Source organism: Taudactylus pleione, unplaced genomic scaffold, assembly GCF_031769625.1.
Source record: "Taudactylus pleione unplaced genomic scaffold, aTauple2 ptg000434l, whole genome shotgun sequence".
Lineage (NCBI taxonomy): Eukaryota > Metazoa > Chordata > Amphibia > Anura > Myobatrachidae > Taudactylus > Taudactylus pleione.
In genome coordinates, this window is record NW_028284836.1 from 2,544,264 (window position 1) to 2,567,706 (window position 23,443).

General features: G+C 42.8%; 1 protein-coding gene across 4 annotated transcripts in view; it reads right to left on the reverse strand.

Annotated features, from left to right (window-relative positions):
* Positions 1 to 23,443, reverse strand: part of HMBOX1 (homeobox containing 1) — a 112,201-nt gene that overhangs the window by 68,974 nt on the left and 19,784 nt on the right. For all 4 annotated transcript variants that reach the window (XM_088447553.1, XM_088447552.1, XM_088447551.1 and 1 more), the window contains exon 2: positions 388 to 551. In XM_088447553.1, coding sequence (XP_088303679.1) covers positions 388 to 419 — 32 coding nt within the window. In that variant the 5' untranslated portion in view covers positions 420 to 551. The remainder of the gene's footprint in view (positions 1 to 387; positions 552 to 23,443) is intronic.

A 23,443-nucleotide genomic window follows, 5' to 3' on the forward strand; every position in this document is an offset into this window, starting at 1 on the left:
TCTCTACGGAATGATCTTATCTGTGCTATGGCTTTACTATCCTCCATTAATAAATGAGGTTGGAACAAAGACCTATCCTAGTGAACCCCTCCCATCTACCACCACCTTATTGCTGGTCACTGAAAGCGCCGTCAGGTTACAGGGATTGGGGCCGCCAATCAAAGCGCTCAGCGACCCCCACAGTGAATAGAAGCATAAACTCAGAATACTAGCGATGCTCCCCCACCTCCCTTATACTGCCCATCGCCTTATTCAGCCGCTCCCGCAAACGTTGCAAAAGTTACGATGCCACCCTCTACCAACACCAGCATCATTTGCAACCAGCTAAAGTAAATTATAAAAGGGTATAACACAGCACAACACACGAACATGCCATGATCACCTGACCTCAGAGCGCTGCCGTCTGCAGAGGGACGCATGTCAGTAGTTTCATAGGTGAGGTGGCACCATGCCAATAGAGATGGCGCTTAGGGACTTCAATCCCGGAGGGTGTAGGTGGCGCTCTGCTGTTAGTCTTGCCGTTATCTTCTATCCTCAGGAAAAGTCTCAACCTAATGAACATAAACAAACACATACAAACTGTAATCACTGAAATACTGATATTGTTACACATTAGACATTCATGAGTACGCAGCCTATCAATTTACTAACGGATGACGTCACTGAACCAATATTAAGCCAATCCATTTATTAGGTACATTAAATGCCCTAACCTCCAATATGGCTGTCCTGGGCCGAAGTGATGTCCCCAGTTGCTAATCCACCCATAGGCTCAGGCCACACAATGGCCGCTTCCACTGCAGGAGACAGGTACACTGAGGATAAGCTTTCTATACTGAACTTGGTTATACTGTTCCTTTCAATCTGCGTTTCTAATAGAGGCCTGTTTTCATGAGACCGTGCCCCTGATGGCTCATTGTATACTTCCTACAGAAGGTACATGGAATGAAATGTATTACTTTGGTCCATGTCTGCATACACCTAAGTCAGCAGATATATGATCCCTATTCTACAAGCATTTGCCTGTTTCCAATGCATCAGGAAGTAAGTAGTGCTCATTCTAGCACCCTGCAGCTGACACAACCCGTGCAGTTCCTCTTTTCTGCCTGAGGTGTCGCTTTCGCCGCTGGTGCTTCTAGCCCACCCAGGTGATGCAACAATCTGCTGAGATACAGACCAGAGTGTGCCAGAAGCACCAGAGCAGAGTGTGACATTCCAGGCAGGAAAGAGGAACTGCACGGGCTGCGACAGCTGCAGGGTGCTAGATTTAACACCAGGCAAGTATGCCCTTTATATAAAAAAAAAGTGTGCTTTGAAAGAGAACATAAGACGTATATCGTAGACCAACAACTGACGCATACAGTACAAAAGGAGATTACAAATTCAGTTGTGCCGAGGAATCTGAAAAAAAAAAAAAATTTCAGATTTATGAAAGTGAAATTCAAAAATGACCTCGCTCATAGCTTCAATGTCAGTAAAGGCATTCCAGGTAGTCAACTCAAATAAACCTGCGAGTGGGGGGGCACAGTCCCACCCTGAATAGCAGATGCCAAAAGCAGTAGGGGACTACGGGGAAACTGAGTCAGGGTGGGGAGTATAGATTTGGAATAAAGATTAGTCAGACTTGGCTGAAATGCTGCATCTCGGAAAAACAAGACAGGAGAAGAATCTCATAGGTATAAAGATTGATGTCGATAGGACTGTCTGAGAGAGTAGCTAATTGAAAAACAAGGCAACGGGACTTTGAGCGAGCCTGGAGGAGGGGAACGGAGGAGAAGACAAGTCTGACATTTAGATGTTAAAGCCTTCACATCGATGTCTGCACCAGATACACGCAGGTTAATCGCTGCGCAGGAGAAGGCACTACGCATCGGGCAGCTTTTGGGGCTGGTATTTGTCGCACCGCCCCAGACGTTGCATCAGGAACCTCAACAACAACAAAAAAAGGGTCAAAAATAAAACCCAAAAGCTGCTGCCAATCAACCGAAATCCTGACTATGCACCAATTCTATTCTTCTCACCCACCAGCTGACGTAGTGTAGAAGTTCCAGCCCACCCGGCTCTTTGACGTTACTTAGCCCAGCGGTGGATCATACGGACGGGATTATATTCGACTACACAAATACAATTCTCGCAACGCTCTCTGCAGCCCACTATCTGCTCAAGACTATCCCACACTCGCCCTTGCCCCATGTCTCCAAACCAGCCTTAATACGGGGAGGTGGGCAACCTATGTCCTGCCAGTCGCTACGGAACTAGAAGTCACAGCACAACCACCCAAAATGAGACTAAGATCCAAAAACACCAGCGATTTATGGATCACCTATGCCTGCGATAGAATGTTCTTCAAATACTACACCCCCCCCAAAATCTTTGGCATTCAGCACCCGTCGGCTGACCACTAGCCATGTCTAAAGGACCAAGGCGATAAACCGCTCTGTGCTATTAGATTAGATAAAACACTAGTTTCTTAAATCTACTACAGTGCCAGAGAGGAAACACAGGGGGGATAAGGACTTGGAGCGCAGAGAGGGCGCACAATTATCTATAGGTGAAAGTTATTTCTTAGGCACAAAGATGATCACACACACAGTGTCTCTTTATAATAAACTCAGAAAATGTTGAAACCCCCTCCCCCCCAAAAAGTGCCGACATGCCCAGAGGACAGAGGGAAAAAAGACAATCTGTGTACTAATAGATTAGCTGTGCCAGAAGCTGTGCCTTTAAACAGTGCTAAGGCTGGAAATAATTCAGAAATGGAAAGGCAACAATCTGTCAGCTCCCATTATGAGGAGTGCAGCACAAGGAGCTGTCTGAACAAAAGGCACTCGCTCAGATACTGCACAGAACAAAGCCCCATGTTTAATGTAATCAAAGGCTCTACTGCAGCCGTACGGGAACAGCTTGAGTCAATAACAGCACTCCGGCATAGGAGGGGAAAAAAAAGATCACGTACTAATATAAAGAGAAGTTACAGAATAATCAGCTGTCAGTGCAGTAAGATTTCACCTTGGATTCTCCCGAGTGTGTCTGCTCTGTATTATTCTGTATAGCGCACACACCTGACAGCTCAGTCTTATCCAATAATATACAGCCAGTTCCTGTATAGACTAAAAATATGCCATATACTAGGTGTACCTTCATGTACCTGACAATTCTATATACTGTGTGCCACCGGATCCTCTATGTACCTGACTACTATTCTATATACTATGTGTGCCACCAGCTCCTCTATGTACCTGACTACTATTCTATATACTATGTGTACCACCAGCTCCTCTATGTACCTGACTACTATTCTATATACTGGTTGTACCACCAGCTCCTCTATGTACCTGACTACTATTCTATATACTGTGTGCCACCAGATCCTCTATGTACCTGACTACTATTCTATATACTGGGTGTACCGCCATCTCCTCTATGTACCTGACTACTATTCTATATACTGTGTGCCACCGGATCCTCTATGTACCTGACTACTATTCTATATACTGGGTGTACCACCAGCTCCTCTATGTACCTGACTACTATTCTATATACTGTGTGCCACCGGATCCTCTATGTACCCGACTACTATTCTATATACTGGGTGTACCGCCATCTCCTCTATGTACCTGACTACTATTCTATATATTATGTGTACCACCATCTCCTCTATGTACCTGACTACTATTCTATATACTGGTTGTACCACCAGCTCCTCTATGTACCTGACTACTATTCTATATACTATGTGTACCACCATCTCCTCTATGTACCTGACTACTATTCTATATACTGGGTGTACCATCAGCTCCTCTATGTACCTGACTACTATTCTATATACTATGTGTACCACCATCTCCTCTATGTACCTGACTACTATTCTATATACTGGGTGTACCATCAGCTCCTCTATGTACCTGACTACTATTCTATATACTATGTGTACCACCATCTCCTCTATGTACCTGACTACTATTCTATATACTGGGTGTACCACCAGCCCCTCTATGTACCTGACTACTATTCTATATACTGGGTGTACCACCGGCCCATGTACCTGACTACTATTCTATATACTGGTTGTACCACCGGCTCCTCTATGTACCTGACTACTATTCTATATACTATGTGTACCACCATCTCCTCTATGTACCTGACTACTATTCTATATACTGGGTGTACCACTAGCTCCTCTATGTACCTAAATACTATTCTATATACTTGGTATACCACCAGCCCCTCTATGTACCTGACAATTCTATACACTGTGTGCCGCCGGTTCCTCTATGTACCAGACTACTATTCTATATACTGGGTGTACCACCAGCTCCTCTATGTACCTGACTACTATTCTATATACTGGGTGTACCACCAGCTCCTCTATGTACCTGACTACTATTCTATATACTATGTGTACCACCAGCTCCTCTATGTACCTGACTACTATTCTATATACTGGTTGTACCACCGGCTCCTCTATGTACCTGACTACTATTCTATATACTATGTGTACCACCATCTCCTCTATGTACCTGACTACTATTCTATATACTGGGTGTACCACTAGCTCCTCTATGTACCTAAATACTATTCTATATACTTGGTATACCACCAGCCCCTCTATGTACCTGACAATTCTATACACTGTGTGCCGCCGGTTCCTCTATGTACCAGACTACTATTCTATATACTGGGTGTACCACCAGCTCCTCTATGTACCTGACTACTATTCTATATACTGGGTGTACCACCAGCCCCTCTATGTACCTGACTACTATTCTATATACTGGGTGTACCACCGGCCCCTCTATGTACCTGACTACTATTCTATATACTGGTTGTACCACCGGCTCCTCTATGTACCTGACTACTATTCTATATACTATGTGTACCACCATCTCCTCTATGTACCTGACTACTATTCTATATACTGGGTGTACCACTAGCTCCTCTATGTACCTAAATACTATTCTATATACTTGGTATACCACCAGCCCCTCTATGTACCTGACAATTCTATACACTGTGTGCCGCCGGTTCCTCTATGTACCAGACTACTATTCTATATACTGGGTGTACCACCAGCTCCTCTATGTACCTGACTACTATTCTATATACTGGGTGTACCACCAGCTCCTCTATGTACCTGACTACTATTCTATATACTATGTGTACCACCAGCTCCTCTATGTACCTGACTACTATTCTATATACTGTGTGCCACCGGATCCTCTATGTACCTGACTACTATTCTATATACTGTGTGCCACCAGATCCTCTATGTACCTGACTACTATTCTATATACTGTGTGTACCACCATCTCCTCTATGTACCTGACTACTATTCTATATACTGTGTGCCACCGGATCCTCTATGTACCTGACTACTATTCTATATACTGGGTGTACCGCCATCTCCTCTATGTACCCGACTACTATTCTATATACTGTGTGCCACCGGATCCTCTATGTACCTGACTACTATTCTATATACTGGGTGTACCGCCATCTCCTCTATGTACCTGACTACTATTCTATATACTATGTGTACCACCATCTCCTCTATGTACCTGACTACTATTCTATATACTGGTTGTACCACCAGCTCCTCTATGTACCTGACTACTATTCTATATACTATGTGTACCACCATCTCCTCTATGTACCTGACTACTATTCTATATACTATGTGTACCACCAGCTCCTCTATGTACCTGACTACTATTCTATATACTGTGTGCCACCGGATCCTCTATGTACCTGACTACTATTCTATATACTGTGTGCCACCAGATCCTCTATGTACCTGACTACTATTCTATATACTGTGTGCCACCAGATCCTCTATGTACCTGACTACTATTCTATATACTGTGTGTACCACCATCTCCTCTATGTACCTGACTACTATTCTATATACTGTGTGCCACCGGATCCTCTATGTACCTGACTACTATTCTATATACTGGGTGTACCGCCATCTCCTCTATGTACCCGACTACTATTCTATATACTGTGTGCCACCGGATCCTCTATGTACCTGACTACTATTCTATATACTGGGTGTACCGCCATCTCCTCTATGTACCTGACTACTATTCTATATACTATGTGTACCACCATCTCCTCTATGTACCTGACTACTATTCTATATACTATGTGTACCACCAGCTCCTCTATGTACCTGACTACTATTCTATATACTGTGTGCCACCGGATCCTCTATGTACCTGACTACTATTCTATATACTGTGTGCCACCAGATCCTCTATGTACCTGACTACTATTCTATATACATACATATATACAGACACAAAGGTTGAGTCTCCCATATCCAAAATGCTTGGGACCAGGGGTATTTTGGATATCGGAATATTCCGTATTTTGGTATATATGCATAACATATTGAAATGTCTTAGGAATATGGCCCAAATCTAAATACAGAATGCATTTATGATTCATATACACCTTATTACACACAGCCTGCAGGTAATTGTATACAATATATCCAATAATTTTGTGGCGCAAACAAAGTTTGTCTTCATACATGAAATTCATCTATGTGTCATATACACCTTATACACACAGTGTACAGGTCATTTTATACTTAACTTTAATAATTTGGTGCCTTAAACAAAGTTTGTGTAAAATTAACCATCGAAAAGCAAAAATTTCACTATCTCAGTCATGTTAAAAATATTCCGTATTTCGGAATATTTGGATATGGGAGACTCAAGGTATGTATGTACACACATATATATATATATATATATATATACATACATACACACACACACACACACACAAATGCTGCAAAGTAAGAATGCTTTCAAAAATGTAATTATATATATTTTCTATGTAAGATGTAAATAAATGTTTATATTGTAAGTAATATCTTCTTGTGCAGTGTTTCAACATTTACCACTCTCTCAGGATACACAGCTGCTAAAGGGCACATTTATTAGCATGTGGCAGTGAGAGGACAACACAAATAAATATTAGATAGCAGGAAAATCTATGTAACATTTAACACACAGAAGATAATCACTGTCCATTAGATGCTTATACCATAAGTCATGATACTTCTATGTTACCTTTAACCCCCAAAATGTCTTACAATAAAAGCCATAGAACAGACGCAGCGTGATAGGTTCTTGAAATCATATCCAGAAGTGAACATAGCAGGGGCGATTCAATTGTCTAAAGTGACGGGAGATCAGGGTGCGATATTCAATTATTTTTGGGCACCCCATGCATATCGTGCCCAAATAGACAGGGTTTAGCCACGTAAAACGGCTAAACCCATCCATTCTACAGTCCTGCTTTGGGCGCCCAAAGTGCGCGGCTCAACGCACATTTCTACTCGCCTACGCGAGGGATTTCGTTGACATGTGTGCTCTGTTGGGCGCCCAGCACCATCGGCAAAACCAATTAAAATCGCCCTCACTGGGTGTTCATACTTCACGTCGTCTGTAGTAGAGGGTCAGGTTAGTGTTACGGTTTATATAACCCGCTTTTTAACTAGTTAATATTCCTCAATAATCTAGCCTTCGTTATTGTCTTCTTAAACATCCTTCAAATCATCATTAATAATGGAACCTAATTAAGAGCATGAAGACAGAGGGTCCTTGGGATCTGCGGATGCCATACAATCAATCTCCAAGCATTAGGGTTGAGAGAACAGACCTGAGCGATTCCGCATGAAATCTTCTTGCTCTGATGAGCGACTCACAGGCCCATGATCTAAGGTAGCCCTGAAGCAGCCAGCGCACGATCTTTTGGGGGACGGAAGGGAAATGAACGCTTTGTCTCCTTTCTTGCTGATACATTTCAGTAATGACATTGTTGCTAACTAGCCTCTATATACTGTCCTCTTCTTTTCGGAATAAAACAAATATCATATCCTCTGTGGATAGCTCTGCAGTAAGCCCTGCTGATGACCTGCTGCAACCTTTGCGTTCCAATTGTCCGTTCCTGGGACTCCTTGGACAGAGCTAGCTTTCCCCGTAAAGGTTGATTTGCCGGGCTCGGTGCCCGCTACCTTACGATGAGTACTTCCGCCGTGTGTTGGGACTCCTTTCCTTTATAGGCATGAGAAGTCTGCCTACACTGTCCTCCGTGAGTCCAGTCTCTATGACCTTGATGCTGTAAAGCTAGACTTGGGAATGCTCCTAGCTCCCGTGTGGCCCTTCCTGTCCTGCGGTTCCAGGTGCGATTTACCTGCTGGATTACGGCAACCACAATTTCTCCAAAGTAGTAGTTTCCTATAATGAGACGAGTAGTAGCGAGGTTTATGTCATGGCGCATCGATGGACCAAGTTTGAGCCTAAATGCTTATGATGAAACGAACAGTCTCCTATGTGTGCACCTCCAATTTGCCAATCCAAATTGTAAGGATTCCAGTGACAAAAGCTATAGCAATGTCTGGTCTCAGTGCTGCATCTGTGGTAGTCTGTAGTTTCCTGTGTCCGTTTACTGTTCTGTCTATAGGATTCTGGAGAGGGAACCTGTACCCCAGTAGAAGTGCTTTTCCTAAGGAAGCCCAGAGATTATGGCATCAATGTACAGAACTACATTGCAGTTTATGACATTTTCTACAGAAGCCTTGCTCTCTCCTGCCTTCTCTCTGGGTATTCCCACTCCTCGGATATCATTAGATTTCATGACTCAATGGAGACAAAATGTTCTGACCTTCTTGATTCCAGTAGAGTGTCATGGAGGTCTGGTAAATCTGTGTAATATTATTATTTGGATCTTGAATGATTTGATCAGAACGTCAACAGTGTTCTTTAGGCCTCCCAACACTTCACTCAATATTCTCTACTATGAAGGTCGGTGAAGACCCTATTTCAACTGGATTCTCCGAGTCTATGCTCAACGGAGATCTTCATTATGTTAATCCCTGTACATTTTTTTACATCTGGTTTTCGTTAAAAAAAAAAAAAAAACATTGTCTTCCGTAAATTTGTTGTAATCAATGTAATGAGTAACTAATCAGGCGGCTGGGATGCAGTCATTATAAAGCTCTACTCTTGGCTTGGAGTGTCCTCATATCTAGTTGAGCAGGCTCCGACAAGGAACAGAAAGAGAAGTCTTAACATATCTTCATCCACTACGGGGTAGACTTACCAAGGAGCGGTTTGTCAAAGCCACCAGGCATCGCTGTCTCTGGGCGATAGTTTTAAAACGGCAATAGAAATAAGTGTTAAACAAGCATGGTTTAGTATTTATGCTGCCATTTTAAAACCGATTGGTCAAAACAGTCAATGACCGCCATCTCCGACAAACCAATCCTTAGTACATCTACCTCTGAGAGGAAAACCCGTTTAGGAGCTCAACTTGGAGTATCGTTAGGTTTATAGGGTTTAGCATGAGTATGAACGTCCATGTTAGTCCTACGGTGCTATCACCCTCATCAGACACCATACTCTCTACATACTGATGTCACCCCAGCCACCGACTTTGGCCAATGCTATTATTACCCGCTAGCATTCAATACCATTCTAGCATCAGATTTACTGTATTTTAGGACCAATGCTGGTAACGTTCTGATGTGTAAAATCACAGATTTGAGACAATGTATTTTATTTTCTACCATGACATTTTATACATAAATATATATATATATGCAAGTTAATGCAGGAGTAGAAGTCCTTCCTTTGCTTGGCCTTGCTTATTTGCCATTCTGTTACATTCCCTTGGCAGTGAAGAATTAAAAGTCTAAATATACCAATTTAGATAAAAGGAGAGGGAGAAAAAGATAAAGTAAGTGATTTGCGGAAACTCATCATAAATTATACAAGGTTTCAGCATATTAGAAATAGGGGGTGAGGGGACATATCACGGAGGCCTTTGTTTGTTCTTGTCATTCATTGACGCATAGTTCCGGGAAGGGATGGAGGGTGGCATGGCACTTAGGAGAAGCAATGAATCGCTAGCACCTTGGCATACCATGTGACAGGCAGTGATATAATCTCTGCCAACATCACATGACCGCTTCCAAACATATAATAATCATCAAAGCACATAGCATGACATAGCTTATGATAAAGTGATGTAGCCAGACTTCCAATATACAGATTAGAGTTAGGTTTTAGACACCAGCTACTCTCCCCTAGGGGTCACTGTAGCTGTGGGTCACAACATGAGAGGGACAGGAAGGAAGACATGAGAGTGTTAAAATGATTGTCTACAGAGTGTTACCAAAAATATTAGGTATAAGTACCCTTCGTTGCCTGGGTTTAAATCTTCAAGTTATTAAGTTTTAGCATCCCAGACTAATTGCCACCCCCCTGTGAAGTTTTCATCGAAATCCATCCAGTGGAAGGCCCAAAACAGGCTCCCCGGGGCAAAGTTCTGCATTGTACACCAAACAGGAGGTCCAACCGGGACCTCAACCCCCCCCTAGTATTTCTTCTGGGATCCAATGTTCTAGAGCACAGGTTCTCAAACTCGGTCCTCAGGACCCCAAATAGTGCATGTTTTCCAGGTCTCCCCACAGAATCACAAGTTACATAATTAGCTCCACCAGTGGATCTTTAAAATGTGTCAGTGACTAAAGAATACACCTGTGCACCTGCTAGGTGACCTGGAAAACGTGAACTGTGTGGGGTCCTGAGGACCGAGTTTGAGAACCACTGTTCTAGAGAATTCGTTAAAAACGCTAAACTTTCATTATTTTCAGCGCTGATGTGCGTTTTGTTTTTCCTTTTCGTCTAAAAACAAGTGTAGTTCTGTCTTAGGAGGGCTTGGAAATCGCACTGGCCCTGGACAGGCGGCCTTATTCCTGCAGCCAGAAGAGCCCATTTAGAACAAACACAAGATTAATCCATGGTCCTCGTACTGCGCACATATTTCTTCTGACATATAGTTAGACAGAAAGAGATTAGTATTCCAGCTCTTTATTGGGTACAGAGAATGTATTTAGTAGATACATGACAAGTGTCCTAGTTGAATCCACCAGGCAGAAAACGGGCGCAATCATTTTTTATTTTTTTTAATTAGTCTCTTGATTCCCGTTATATGAGCTGTTGGGGTCTCTCCCTTGCAACCCACCCTGCAGAACCACATCACACAGCAAAACTTCAACTGACCATTTTCTTAATCAGTCTCTTACTTCCTGATGGTGGCGCCACTTCCCGATGGTGGACCCACCGACAGGGGTGACAGAACTTCCGTTTGATCATATAATGAAGAACATTTGATCACATGCATCAACGCAACGTCTTTATAAATATGTGAGCAGTAAGAGGGTTTTTTAAAAGGTTGCTTCTTTAAATTAACACATGCATTGTCAAACATACAATACCGGACAAATATAAAATGTATTGTGTGTTGTATTAGTCGCAGGAGAATAGACTGATCACGATATACAACTTGGAGACAATTAGAGGGTTGTTAGTTACAGTTATAAAGTGAAACACAGAACTGAATGTGGGTGTAAGTATATTTTTTGCATATACAGTCAGGTGCATAAATATTGGGACATTGACAGAATTTTCATATTTTGGCCTCTATTCACCACCACAATGGCTTTGAAATGAAACAAACAAGATGCGCTTTAACTGCAGACTTTCAGATTTAATTTGAGGGTAATTACATCCAAATCAGGTGAACGGTGTAGGAATTACAACGGTTTCTATATGTGCCTCCCACTTCTTAAGGGGCCAAAAGTAATGGGACAAACTAAACAATCCTAAATCAAACTTTCACTTTTTAATACTTTGTTGCAAATCCTTTGCAGGCAATTACAGCCTGAAGTCTGGAACGCATAGACATCACCAGACGCTGGGTTTCATCCCTGGTGATGCTCTGCCAGGCCTCTACTGCAAATGTCTTCAGTTCCTGCTTGTTCTTGGGGCATTTTCCCTTCAGTTTTGTCTTCATCAAGTGAAATGCATGCTCAATCGGATTCAGGTCAGGGGATTGACTTGGCCATTGCATAACATTCCACTTTTTAGCCTTAAAAAACTATTTGGTTGCTTTTGCAGTATGCTTCAGCTAATTGTCCATCTGCACTGTGAAGAGCTGTCCAATGAGTTCTGAAGCATTTGACTGAATATGAGCATATAATATTGCTCGAAACACTTCAGAATTCATTCTGCTGCTTTTATCAGCAGTCACATCATCAATAAATACAAGGGAACCAGTTCCATTGGCATGCCCTCGCCATGACACTACCACCACCATGCTTCACTGATGAGGTGGTATGCTTTGGATCACGAGCAGTTCCTTTCCTTCTCCATACTCTTCTCTTCCCATCACTCTGGTACAAGTTGATCTTTGTCTCATTTGTCCATAGGATGTTGTTCCAGAACTGTAATGGTTTTTTTAGATGTTGTTTGGCAAACTCTAATGTGGTCTTCCTGTTTTTGTGGCTCACCAATGGTTTACATCTTGTGGTGAACCCTCTATATTCACTCTTGTGAAGTCTTCTCTTGATTGTTGACTTTGACACATATACACCTACCCTCCTGGAGAGTGTTCTTGATTTGGCCAACTGTTGTGAAGGGGTTTTTCTTCACCAGGGAAATAATTCTTGCGTCATCCACCACAGTTGTTTTCCGTGGTCTTCCGGGTCTTTTGGTGTTGCTGAGCTCTCTGGTGCGTTCTTTCTTTTTAAGAATGTTCCAAACAGTTGATTTGGCCACACCTAATGTTTTTGCTATCTCTCTGATGGGTTTGTTTTGATCTTTCAGCCTAATGTTGGCTTGCTTCACTGATAGTGACAGCTCTTTGGATCTCATATTGAGAGTCGACAGCAACTGATTCCAAATGCAAATGTCACACCTAGAATCAACTCCAGACCTTTTACCTGCTTAATTGATAATGAAATAATGAGGGAATAGCCCACACCTGTCCATGAAATAGCTTTTGAGTTGATAGTCCCATTACTTTTGGCCCCTTAATAAGTGGGAGGCACATATAGAAACAGTTGTAATTCCTACACCGTTCACCTGATTTGGATGTAATTACCCTCAAATTAAATATGAAAGTCTGCAGTTAAAGCACATCTTATTTGTTTCATTTCAAAGCCATTGTGGTGGTGAATAGAAGCCAAAATATGAAAATTCTGTCAATGTCCCAATATTTATGCACCTGACTATCTTAACTATATCTGTCTCCATCCCAAAGGCAGGATTTATTCTATATTAAACTACATTCTGGTGTAAATGGAATAGTATGCACAGACACTAGGGGGTGCAGTGCAAACATTTACAGATGGTTGAGGGCATGAGTAAAGTAAATAGATATTTTGCGGGTGCAGTGATAAGGTGTTTCACAAAAGATCTGGTTGAAAGAACACAGATAAACTGAAACAGAAATATATTATATTATACATAGTTTATTTTCTATAAAGCCAAATGAATTTTTCCTTTATGCAATTCTACTGATGGGCAACATCTGCATTACAGGGGGTTCTCTGGAAATAACACTTCCTCATAGGATATTGTAACTTTGGCCTCTATCGATTCATCTTGTCTGGTTGGATAGTGGGGTCACGGTACCTGTGAGAGATGGCAATATACTCAGCACATATTGCTATAGATTAAATATCAGTGTCCCTGCAGAAGTGACCCCACCATCACACAGAGATAATGCACTCATCATACTACAAAAGTGCATGACAAATCAATAATATATTAACACTTATTAGGCACCATAAGGTTAACGGTTTAAATAAAAAAGAAAAAAAAAAAAAGAATATATTTGTGTCTTTTCATATTCATCTTTATTACTGGCAATTAGCAGCTGTCTGGGGACCTTCCTGCTGGTTACAGGACACAAGCTGTAATAGCAGCCAAATTATAGGGCAGGATTTGGACCATAGTAATAAAATTTGCATCGTTAAAAAAAAAAAAAAAAAAAAATTAAATAAAAACTAATACAGGATTAAAAAAAAAAAAAAAAAATTGCAGGACAAAAAATGAAAGGGCTTGAGGACACCCCAAAGGAAAAAAAAAAATGGTCCTATGCATAGCATTGCACACAAGTTCTAAATGGCCGCCAATATGGCGGTTTGACAAAAACACTTGGTAGGGAGGCCCACGCACTTGCAGTTCTACGGAAACAAATGTTTTTATTAGGACGACAATGCCACCTGTCATGTTTCCAGGGCCAACGCTGGACTGGTATACAGAAAATTTGGTAACTTGGAGGGACTGACCAGCTCAGAGTCCAGATCATTACCCCCATTGAGAACCACTGGGACGAATTGGAGTGACGGGTGTGTTCTAGGCCGACTTAAGTGTCTTAGTTGGTCACTGTACTTAGGGGCAGAATGGCAAAACATACCGCCTGCCATTGTCCAGGAACCTGTGGACAGTTTACCAAGAATGGTGTCTGCAGTAATCACTGCACGTGGTGGTCCTACAGAGTACTGACGTCCATAAAATCTTGTTGATCTATTTGCTGTCAGCTCCAATCACTTTTGTTTAGATAGTGTGTAATGCTATTGAATCACTTCCAGATCACACTGGGGAACCTGCTCGTGAGGTCAGAAAAAGACCGGGCTATAAAACACAGGCCAACAGGATCTTCTCTGCCAGATTCACAGGTGTGCCCAATAACACCACCAATTACTGTTGGATCACTATCGGGTATGGCCTTCATTCAGAGGGTCACATCTGACCCTGTATTGCAGCTTGCGTGACCACATTTACGTACATTAGTTGGCTCATCCATTCTTTTACAATATGGGATAGTAAAATCGCATGTACTTTGGGTGCGGGTCCTTGCTCTTTGGGTCTGTGGTTTCACCAGTGTGTTATCACTTTACTATTCTCACTGATCAAGCAATTATATATTACCAAATGTTTGCTAGCAACTTCTACATAACTAAAGCTGGCCACACATCTAAAGATTATCTGTCCAACCAGCCAACTAGTAGATTGGTTGGAATAAAAATCTGGTAAGGAATACAGTCAGCAATTTGCTCCCAAATGCTGGAAAATGGACCAAAACTGTTTGAACAAATAGTTTAGATCAAACATTTAACAAACTTGTCTAAACGACCATTTTCATCTGTTTTCTGGCATTTAGGAGCAAATTGCTGATCATCAGTTACTCCCATACGTTACCAGATTTTCATTCCAACCAATCAACAAGTTGGATGAAAGTTGGTCTAGTGTGTGGCCAGCTTAACTTACATCTAACCATCCAACTAGTTGATTGGTTGGAATGAAAATCTGGTAAGGTATGAAAGCAAATGACAATCAGCAATTTGCTCCCAAATGCCCAAAATTTTACAAAAACTGTTGTTTGAACAAATTGTTTAAATCAAACATTTAACAAACTTGTCTGACGCCATTTTCATCTGTTTCCTGGCATTTAGGAGCAAATTGCTGATCATCAGTTACTCCCATACGTTACCAGATTTTCATTCCAACCAATCAACTAGTTGGATGAAAGTTGGTCTAGTGTGTGGCCAGCTTAAGGCTAGTGGCAGTAAATGTGTGTTAATCAGTCTAATTATTACTTGGCTGAACTCACAGTTTAGTGCTTCGACCGCAAGCCATGAAAAGAGATAAAGGGAGGACTTTCCCTGTGCTGGTCACTGAACTATTTCCAAGACTTTTAAAACGAAAAGAAAATGTAAAGAGAGTTTTATCTGTGCAGACGTCATCTCTAAACGAGGAGCTCTCTCCAGTCTCGTCAGAGGTGTCACAATCTCTATATGCATCCTGTCTGACAATTAGTACTAGCCTTTTATAAAGCTCAAACAGAATGGCTGATACCTCCAGGTGACAAAAACAGAAAGTTGTCCTGTAATATGATCGGGGCTGGATGCTGAAGAATATCAGACTCATGTTACTTTACATAAATCCAACACGGCTCGACTAAATGCTTCTTACTGGTTAGGAGGTTGGGGTCCGGGAGACCAGTGTACATGGGGAAGAGAGACATCTACATGAACAAATTATTTTGTGGCATATTTAACAAATTTTGCGTTAGATCCAGGAAAATGAGCATTTCTGATCGCCGCGAAAAAGTACAGAAGGGAGGGCAGGGGAAAGATCAACCCGGTACATTAAAAAAGAAACCATTAATATAAATCATTGTGGATTTTAAAGGCCCGCTGAAGGCTGTACACATCTCAGGTGCTCATATGTACAGATGCGTCTACATACACCAAGCCTCATTATGCATTAAACAGCCCTCCTAGTCGCGCCATGCCAAGGGGCGACCAATGGAGAGGGTCTTTCCGTGCAATTTTTTTCCTTGAAATGCGACTAATTCTCAAAATTATGTGAATAGGAGGCACAAGCAGCTTCTGCTGATTAAAATGACATGCGGCATGCCTATATTCTGTGTGCGACTGCGGGTGTTTCTGCATGCAAAATGCTACGTTACAGTGTTACAGCCGCTGACACTGTAACGTAGTAATTCGCATACAGATACAGCCGCTGACACTGTAACGTAGTAATTCGCATACAGATACAGCCGCTGACACTAACGTAGTATTGGCAGCACAGACGGCGTAATGGTTAGCATTACTGCCTCACAGTACTGAGGTCGTGGGTTCGATTCCCACCATGGCCCTAACTGTGCGGAGTTTGTATATTCTCCCTGTGCTTGCGTGGGTTTCCTCAGGTTTCCTCCCACACTCCAAAAAATATACTGGTAGGTTAATTTGCTCCCAACAAACAAAATAAAAGTTAACCCTAGTGTGTATGTATGCGTGTGAGCATGCGATAGGGAACATAGACTGTAAGCTCCGCTGGGGCAGAGGCTGATGTGAATGGCTAACTATTCTCTGTAAAGCGCTGCGGAATATGTGTGCGCTATATAAATAACTGGTAATAATAATAATAATATTTCGCATACAGATACAGCCGCTGACACTAACGTAGTATTTCGCATACAGATACAGCCGCTGACACTGTAACGTAGTATTTCGCATACAGATACAGCCGCTGACACTGTAACGTAGTATTTTGCATACAGATACAGCCGCTGACACTGTAACGTAGTATTTCGCATACAGATACAGCCACTGTTGCACACAGAATATAGGCATGCCGCATATCATTTTAATCAGCAGAAGCTGCCTGTGCTTCCTATTCGCATCACTATGTGAATAAGACGCATTTCATGGAAAAAAAATAAATCGCAGGAAAAGCTTGGCGCTACTTATCGACATAAACCCCCCCCCCAAAAAAAATAAAAATAAATAATGGTTCATGCATAGGGCAAAACTATCACAGGACGCCTTGTATGCACAAGTGCCGATGGAGGCAGAACGGGTTGAGACCAAGGTACGATATCTTTGGACATTGTAGTGCAATCCACACGCTGTGCAGATTCACCACAACTGCAACAGCCTACACTGTGAATAGTTATGAAGAACATGAGTGGGTGAGGTTAAGGAGTCTTCTATGTTTACAGAATAACACTGACAAATTGAATGAAGTGTGACTGCTGTATGCCGACCCAGATCCCTACTTTGTGTTCAGTGGTGGCGGCCGTGTGGTCACACTGCACAGCGTGCTGCAATGCGGAGGCCTGGAGAAGTCCTTTTCATCGGCTGCCACACAGGGAGTTAGTAACCATCTCGTAACCATCTTACCAAGGACATCTCCGCCCTAAGCTGGACGTGATTACACTTGTGGTTTGCCCTTTACTGCAATTATAGTATCGAAAGAAGTGGGGAAAGGAAATCAAGCTCCTTTGGATTGTTGTGGTCTTCAGAAAAGATCTTTATGGTGCTACCCTACAGCTACTTGTGTAGGCTGATGCTCTGCGCATTATCAGGCAGCTAGTGACCTTACTGATAAGGTGGTCTCTGATTAGACACACCTGTGTCACAACCCAGTCCTGCTGCTGGGTCACATACCGCTTCTGCCGACCTGCTTCCAAGGCATGGTGCCCAAGTCTTCCGTCACCTTCAAGATGTGTAGGCTTCATAATTTCCGGCCTACTAGGCCTCAAGCCACATCGGAGCCTGTCCAGTAGTCCTGCTGTGACAAGTCTTGATCATCTGACCACAGCACAGCCAATCGGAAGGCAGCATGAGCGTCCCTGCATCACCTGATACCGCTCAGCCTATCCCAGCTAACCAAGGGGTATATCCTCCAGCATCTGACAACCAGAATTTGCCACTGAGTCTAAGCTACACTGAGTTCCTGAACTACTTTCCCTAAAGTAGTGAGTACCCTGCAAAGTGCAGTTCTGTCACCCTGCTGTACTTCTCCAGCCAAACCTAGTCTTCACTGGGCAAAGCTTCCCTGCGTCCTGTACTAGATTCCAGATTAGTATCTCTCCTAGCAACTGTTCAGCATTGACTGAGACTGTGTGTTTGTCTGCTGGGAGTCTAATCACTATGTGGTTCACCTGCACTTCCACTCTGCTACTAAGAATCCTGAAACCACGCCAGTGCAATTAACCTGTGGACCCCCTCTGCTACATACATCATTCTATCACCAACACCGAGGTCCCTGATGGCCTAGTGGTCACGATCCGGCCTTCTCTACGCAGAGACCAGGGTTCAATTCCCGGTCAGGATACCAGACTATCTATATCTCATGCCAGGTGGTCTCTTCAGGCCTGCCAGCTTCACCAACACTCCTCCAGACTCCTATAGAGACTTTTCCCTGACCCCGGTTCCACAACAAACAGAATCCGGACAACCTGTAGTTTTGAGTCTTACTTTCATGTGTTGCAGAGGGAACACAAACTTATTATTAATCAGAAGAAAAGAAAAAAAGTTTGTGCTGAATTAGGGGGAGGAGCACAACAAACTTTAGTATTAAGCTGCACACACACACAACGATTTAGAAAATGAAAAAATGAACGAAAATCGTTTACTAAAATCGTTCAAGGGAAAAATGAACGAAAATAATTTACTAAAATCGTTCATTTACTAAATGTAATGAACGATTTTTTTGAACTACAAACGATTTTTGCATATTCCCTTACTGAAAATCGTTGAGTTGGTCAGTCTGACTGAACTACAAACGTGAATGCGCATGAACGATGATCGTTCATCGTTTTAACTCAGAAAGTGAGCGATTTTTTCAACGATTGAACGATATCATTATCGATAATCGTTCAAAAAAAATCGTTGTGTATGCACCTTTAGCAATAGCCTATATTGTGGGTGGTGGTCTTAAACGTTTACTTGTATGCCAATTCTGCAATGCCCACAGGAACGCAGTGCTCTTATTCCAATATTATCAGCAGTTTAAACTTCTAATAGAAGAGAATAAATAATGATCAGTATGAGACGTCATCTGGCGGGAGCAGATTGCATGTCTGCAGGTTATTCCGCATCGTTCATCGATGGATTGGATATCGGAGTGAGAGCTACTTTTCCATTTTTGTGCTGTCACCGTGTTACTGAATAGTGTGACATGTATACCGCAATATGTAGCTATATATTATAGCATGTCTGATAAACTGTACTTATCAGGACTGAGCAGACCTGTGTGATAAATATATCGGTACCGTGTAATGGCGCATATCCACTACTCGACATTAATGAGCGATTGCACGATGACGACATCGTAATCATGCAATCGCTCAGTAATCGACCGCAAATCGGGCAGTTAAAAGTCAAAAACGACCAGCGATGCGCGCGTCCACATCTACCATCGCCCGAACATGCTGGTCAACCCGACAGGCTGCCCATGTTCGGGGATGATTGATGTGCCGACATGATTGATGTGCCGACACTAAACGTTCAATGTAGGCACATCACAGACTGAACCGCCTACACGATTACAATGTCGCAATCCTGCTCTCGTTTCACAGTATACGCACCTGTAGACTTGTGACATTACGCCAATAAAAAAAATTACCTTAAGATGGTAACAGCGAAAGTCTCTGAGTGACAATGTACCGGGAAACGGCGGCTTCCCGGGGAAGTCACCTGCAAATTCCTGAAAATAACAGGGAGACTGACCTATTGTATAGTAGTTTATCCAAACTGTTAAATACCTAGTCTTAATACGCTAATACTTCCATGTGTAACTATACTGCCTGAGAGGGTGGAGTTTCTCTATCTTTCATCACTATGTGGCAGTGCAGAGGAAGGGATACGTTAGAGAGGTCTAGGTTATTGCTAGCTATAAGCCGGGAAGATATACAGCGGTGTCTTCCACCCCTCCCCCGAGCATATTGTGCGGTCATCTCTCATCTATGCTCCCGAACTATTGTATAGTGAACAAATACTCACATATCAATAACCGTGACAGGAGGGCTTCACAGGAGATAAAGGGATTAAGGGCAAGTACAAAAAGAATGGTTGTCAACTGGACAGTGCGCTCTGCAATCAGACTAAACACCTTTACAGAAGACTGACCCTATTATACTCAGAAGTCATCTCCGCACATATATCCTCAGACATAGGCAATCATTTGCTGGTAATGCCTCAGGAATCCTCCAGCTCAGCAGCCACAAGGAGATTTGTTCCCAACCGCCTTGCGAGAAAACAAAAGTATTTACCCCCCCCCCCAACCTCGGTGCGTTACTAAGAACAAGGAGATAACGACATGCTCACAACTAACATTACCGGCATAAACAGAGACAGGTGAGCGGAATCCAGCTCTGCAGTCCCAGAGGGATCTGCGGAAAGAAGTTACCAGCAACTCTGACTCACCAGATCAGTCCCAGGACAGCGCCCACAGTAAGCCTTGGTCCTTATAGGACCTTATTGTGCCATCGTTCTATAGGCTGCAAGGGTTGTTAGGCTAATCCATATGGCCAAGAATCATCATTTATCTTTTTGTCTGCAATTAGAAATGAGGGAAGAAGGGCCTCCTGGGACTTTGAGGTATGTTCCTGAATGGAGAGAACACACAGCGAAGATGAAGATTGAGGAATTCTCCTTTTCTGGGGATGATCGGATAATACCTCCTGGCTCGTACGCTATCCTGCAATTGACGTGTCCTGTTGGAATGGATCTTAGATTTCCTCCTGCCCGTGTATAGATCTATTTAGCAAGGTTCTGTAACTTCAGGCTCTTGGCGCAACGCTGCCTTGATAGAAAATACAACCGTTCAGACGTCTGGCCAGTTTTGTATAGTTCTCCTGGCGATTCCGTCTTTGGCAGGCCGACCGAAGGAGATCGGAAGAGAGGTCCTGCAGGAAAACTTTTACAATACTATTTCCAACGATATTGCTGTCTTCATCTTCTATTTTTGGGCGGAATTCAATTGATTTCACGGCCCGCATCTCCCGTCTAAAGTGACAGGAGATCGCGGGCCGCTATTCAATTGTGCCAGCTTTTCACGCTGATCACGCCCATAGAGGTCAGGTTTAGCCGCGTAAAGCAGCTAATCCCGACCAAAGTGCTGGGCGCGATCGCGAAAAGTGATGTTTGGGCGCCCAAACATGTCACTTTTCGCACATTTCAGCTCTCATCCCACAGGGACTGCGAGCTGAAATGTAGCGCTTGGCAGCTGATCGTGCCCGACAGGAGCAAGAATAGAATAGCTCCGTCGGGCGCGATAGGGGCTGGAAAGAATTGAATTCCGCCCTTTAAGTGTGGAATATTTTATTCCAGGCCAACAAGATGTCCGAGTGTTAAGGACTTGGCTGATGTTGAGCCCAGGGAACTTTTAGCAGTGCTGCGGTCCCTAACTACAGTACTGACGTGTTCTGCCAGTTGTTGTGAAACTACAACTCCAAGCATACCTTGCCACAGTTTTTGCATTCCCTAATAACTAAACTGTGACAGTGCCCGCTGGTACTTGTAGTTTCACAACAGCAGGTTGGCCAGACCAGTACTAGTGTATTTACAGTGCCGCTAATGTCTCTCCTAATGTCATCAGTCTTCCTTCCAATATGTTACTCTCTGGATTTTGGAGCACACTAAAATCAGTGCTGGAAATATATATTTTGGGGGGAGGGTCTACTTTATGGGGTCCATTCAATTAGCTCTACTCCGCGAGTTTTTGGCGCATAGCCGCACTCTTACGGCAGAGCTCTGGACTCGCTGATTTTTATTCACAGCCCCATAGGGTTATGTACAAAAACCTTTGAGTTTGGGGTGAGATTGATCCGTGAGAGGACGACAAGTTGAGGTGCCATTGCGGTGTTTCTACACGGCAACGCGTGGCTAATTGAAACGCCTGCTGTGTGTCAACAATCACCAAAATATAACATTAAATATTAAAGTCGCCACTTGTGCAAAACAAAGCCTAATAACCCCCCTCCCCCTACAGTAGAGGTGACAGTCGCACTACTCCAGGTGTGACAAAGGGAAAATAGGGCGATAATCACAAGGATGAAGCCTGTGAACAGATAAAACAAGTGAATTGGATCATTTTGTACCGTTGCTGAGGGTAGCAGCTATGCCGAATATTCCTTTCCATAGATTATACACTCTCCAGCCTGTAAACGATTGAACAAAAGCTACCAGGAGCGTTGGCCGACTACCCAGCAATAAAGAGCAGCTGGTTATTTCATAAGCTTGTATTATAGAAATGTTTCCTAGCAATACTACAACCTATAAGTTTCCCCATCTCTCCTTACCCGTGAGCCCTGTAGGAAGACTCCAGGAGGACAGAACAGTGCACAGTTCCCCTGTAACACATTTATCACACAAGGTCGGCGTAAATAGGAACTTGCCGTGCTAGACGCAGTCTTACTGCAACAATTGGCAGAGCAGATATTAAATTCTTAGCATTGCATAATTATGTTCTAAGCACCAGGCTGACATTTGTGTCCTATTCATTTATTCACTGTATTACGCCATTACACATATTGGAGTTGGAATAAAAAAAAAACAAAAAAAAAAAACTAGCTGCAAATGCTATTACCTTCCGTAATAAAAATAACTCAATTGTGTCGTAATTATTAGAGCGTTTTTTTTGCTTCAAATACAAGGAACGCACGGTTTGGAAGCAGCACCGATGTAACCTACCATGACGTATTTATTATTAAAGCAGATTTCATTGCATGCTTTGGTTTTTTCACGTTTGGTAAATTTGTAAGATTTCTTGTGTTACAATGATAACTGGCACAGAGTACTTCCACTCCTAGGTTTCACTGCGCCCCATACTCCTCTGTAATAACACAGGTCTGCGATGAAAAAGCTTTTTAAAACAAATTTGTGTTACTTCTAGACTTTTGGCTTCTGAACACGAAAGGGACTCCCGATTTTCCCGATCATTTTTAAAGTAATAAACGTATTCTGCCTACATTTATTATAAAACATGGTCTTAAATGAATTCAGTCGGTAGTATAGAACGTTGCAATTCAGTTCTAGTCATAAAACTTCCCCCCGCCCAGTGCCAGATTAAGGTCCACATGGGCCTGGAGCTGAAATTTACAAAGGGCCTAAACCCCATACTGTCTAAAGGAACATTTCACACACACAACAACAACAACAAGGTCAGCTGGAGAAGGTGGAACCAAATACAACAAATGCAACACAGTTTTGCTGTGTGCCGGCTCATTTTAACCCCTGCCTACCACCACATACACACACACAGTACACACTACACACACA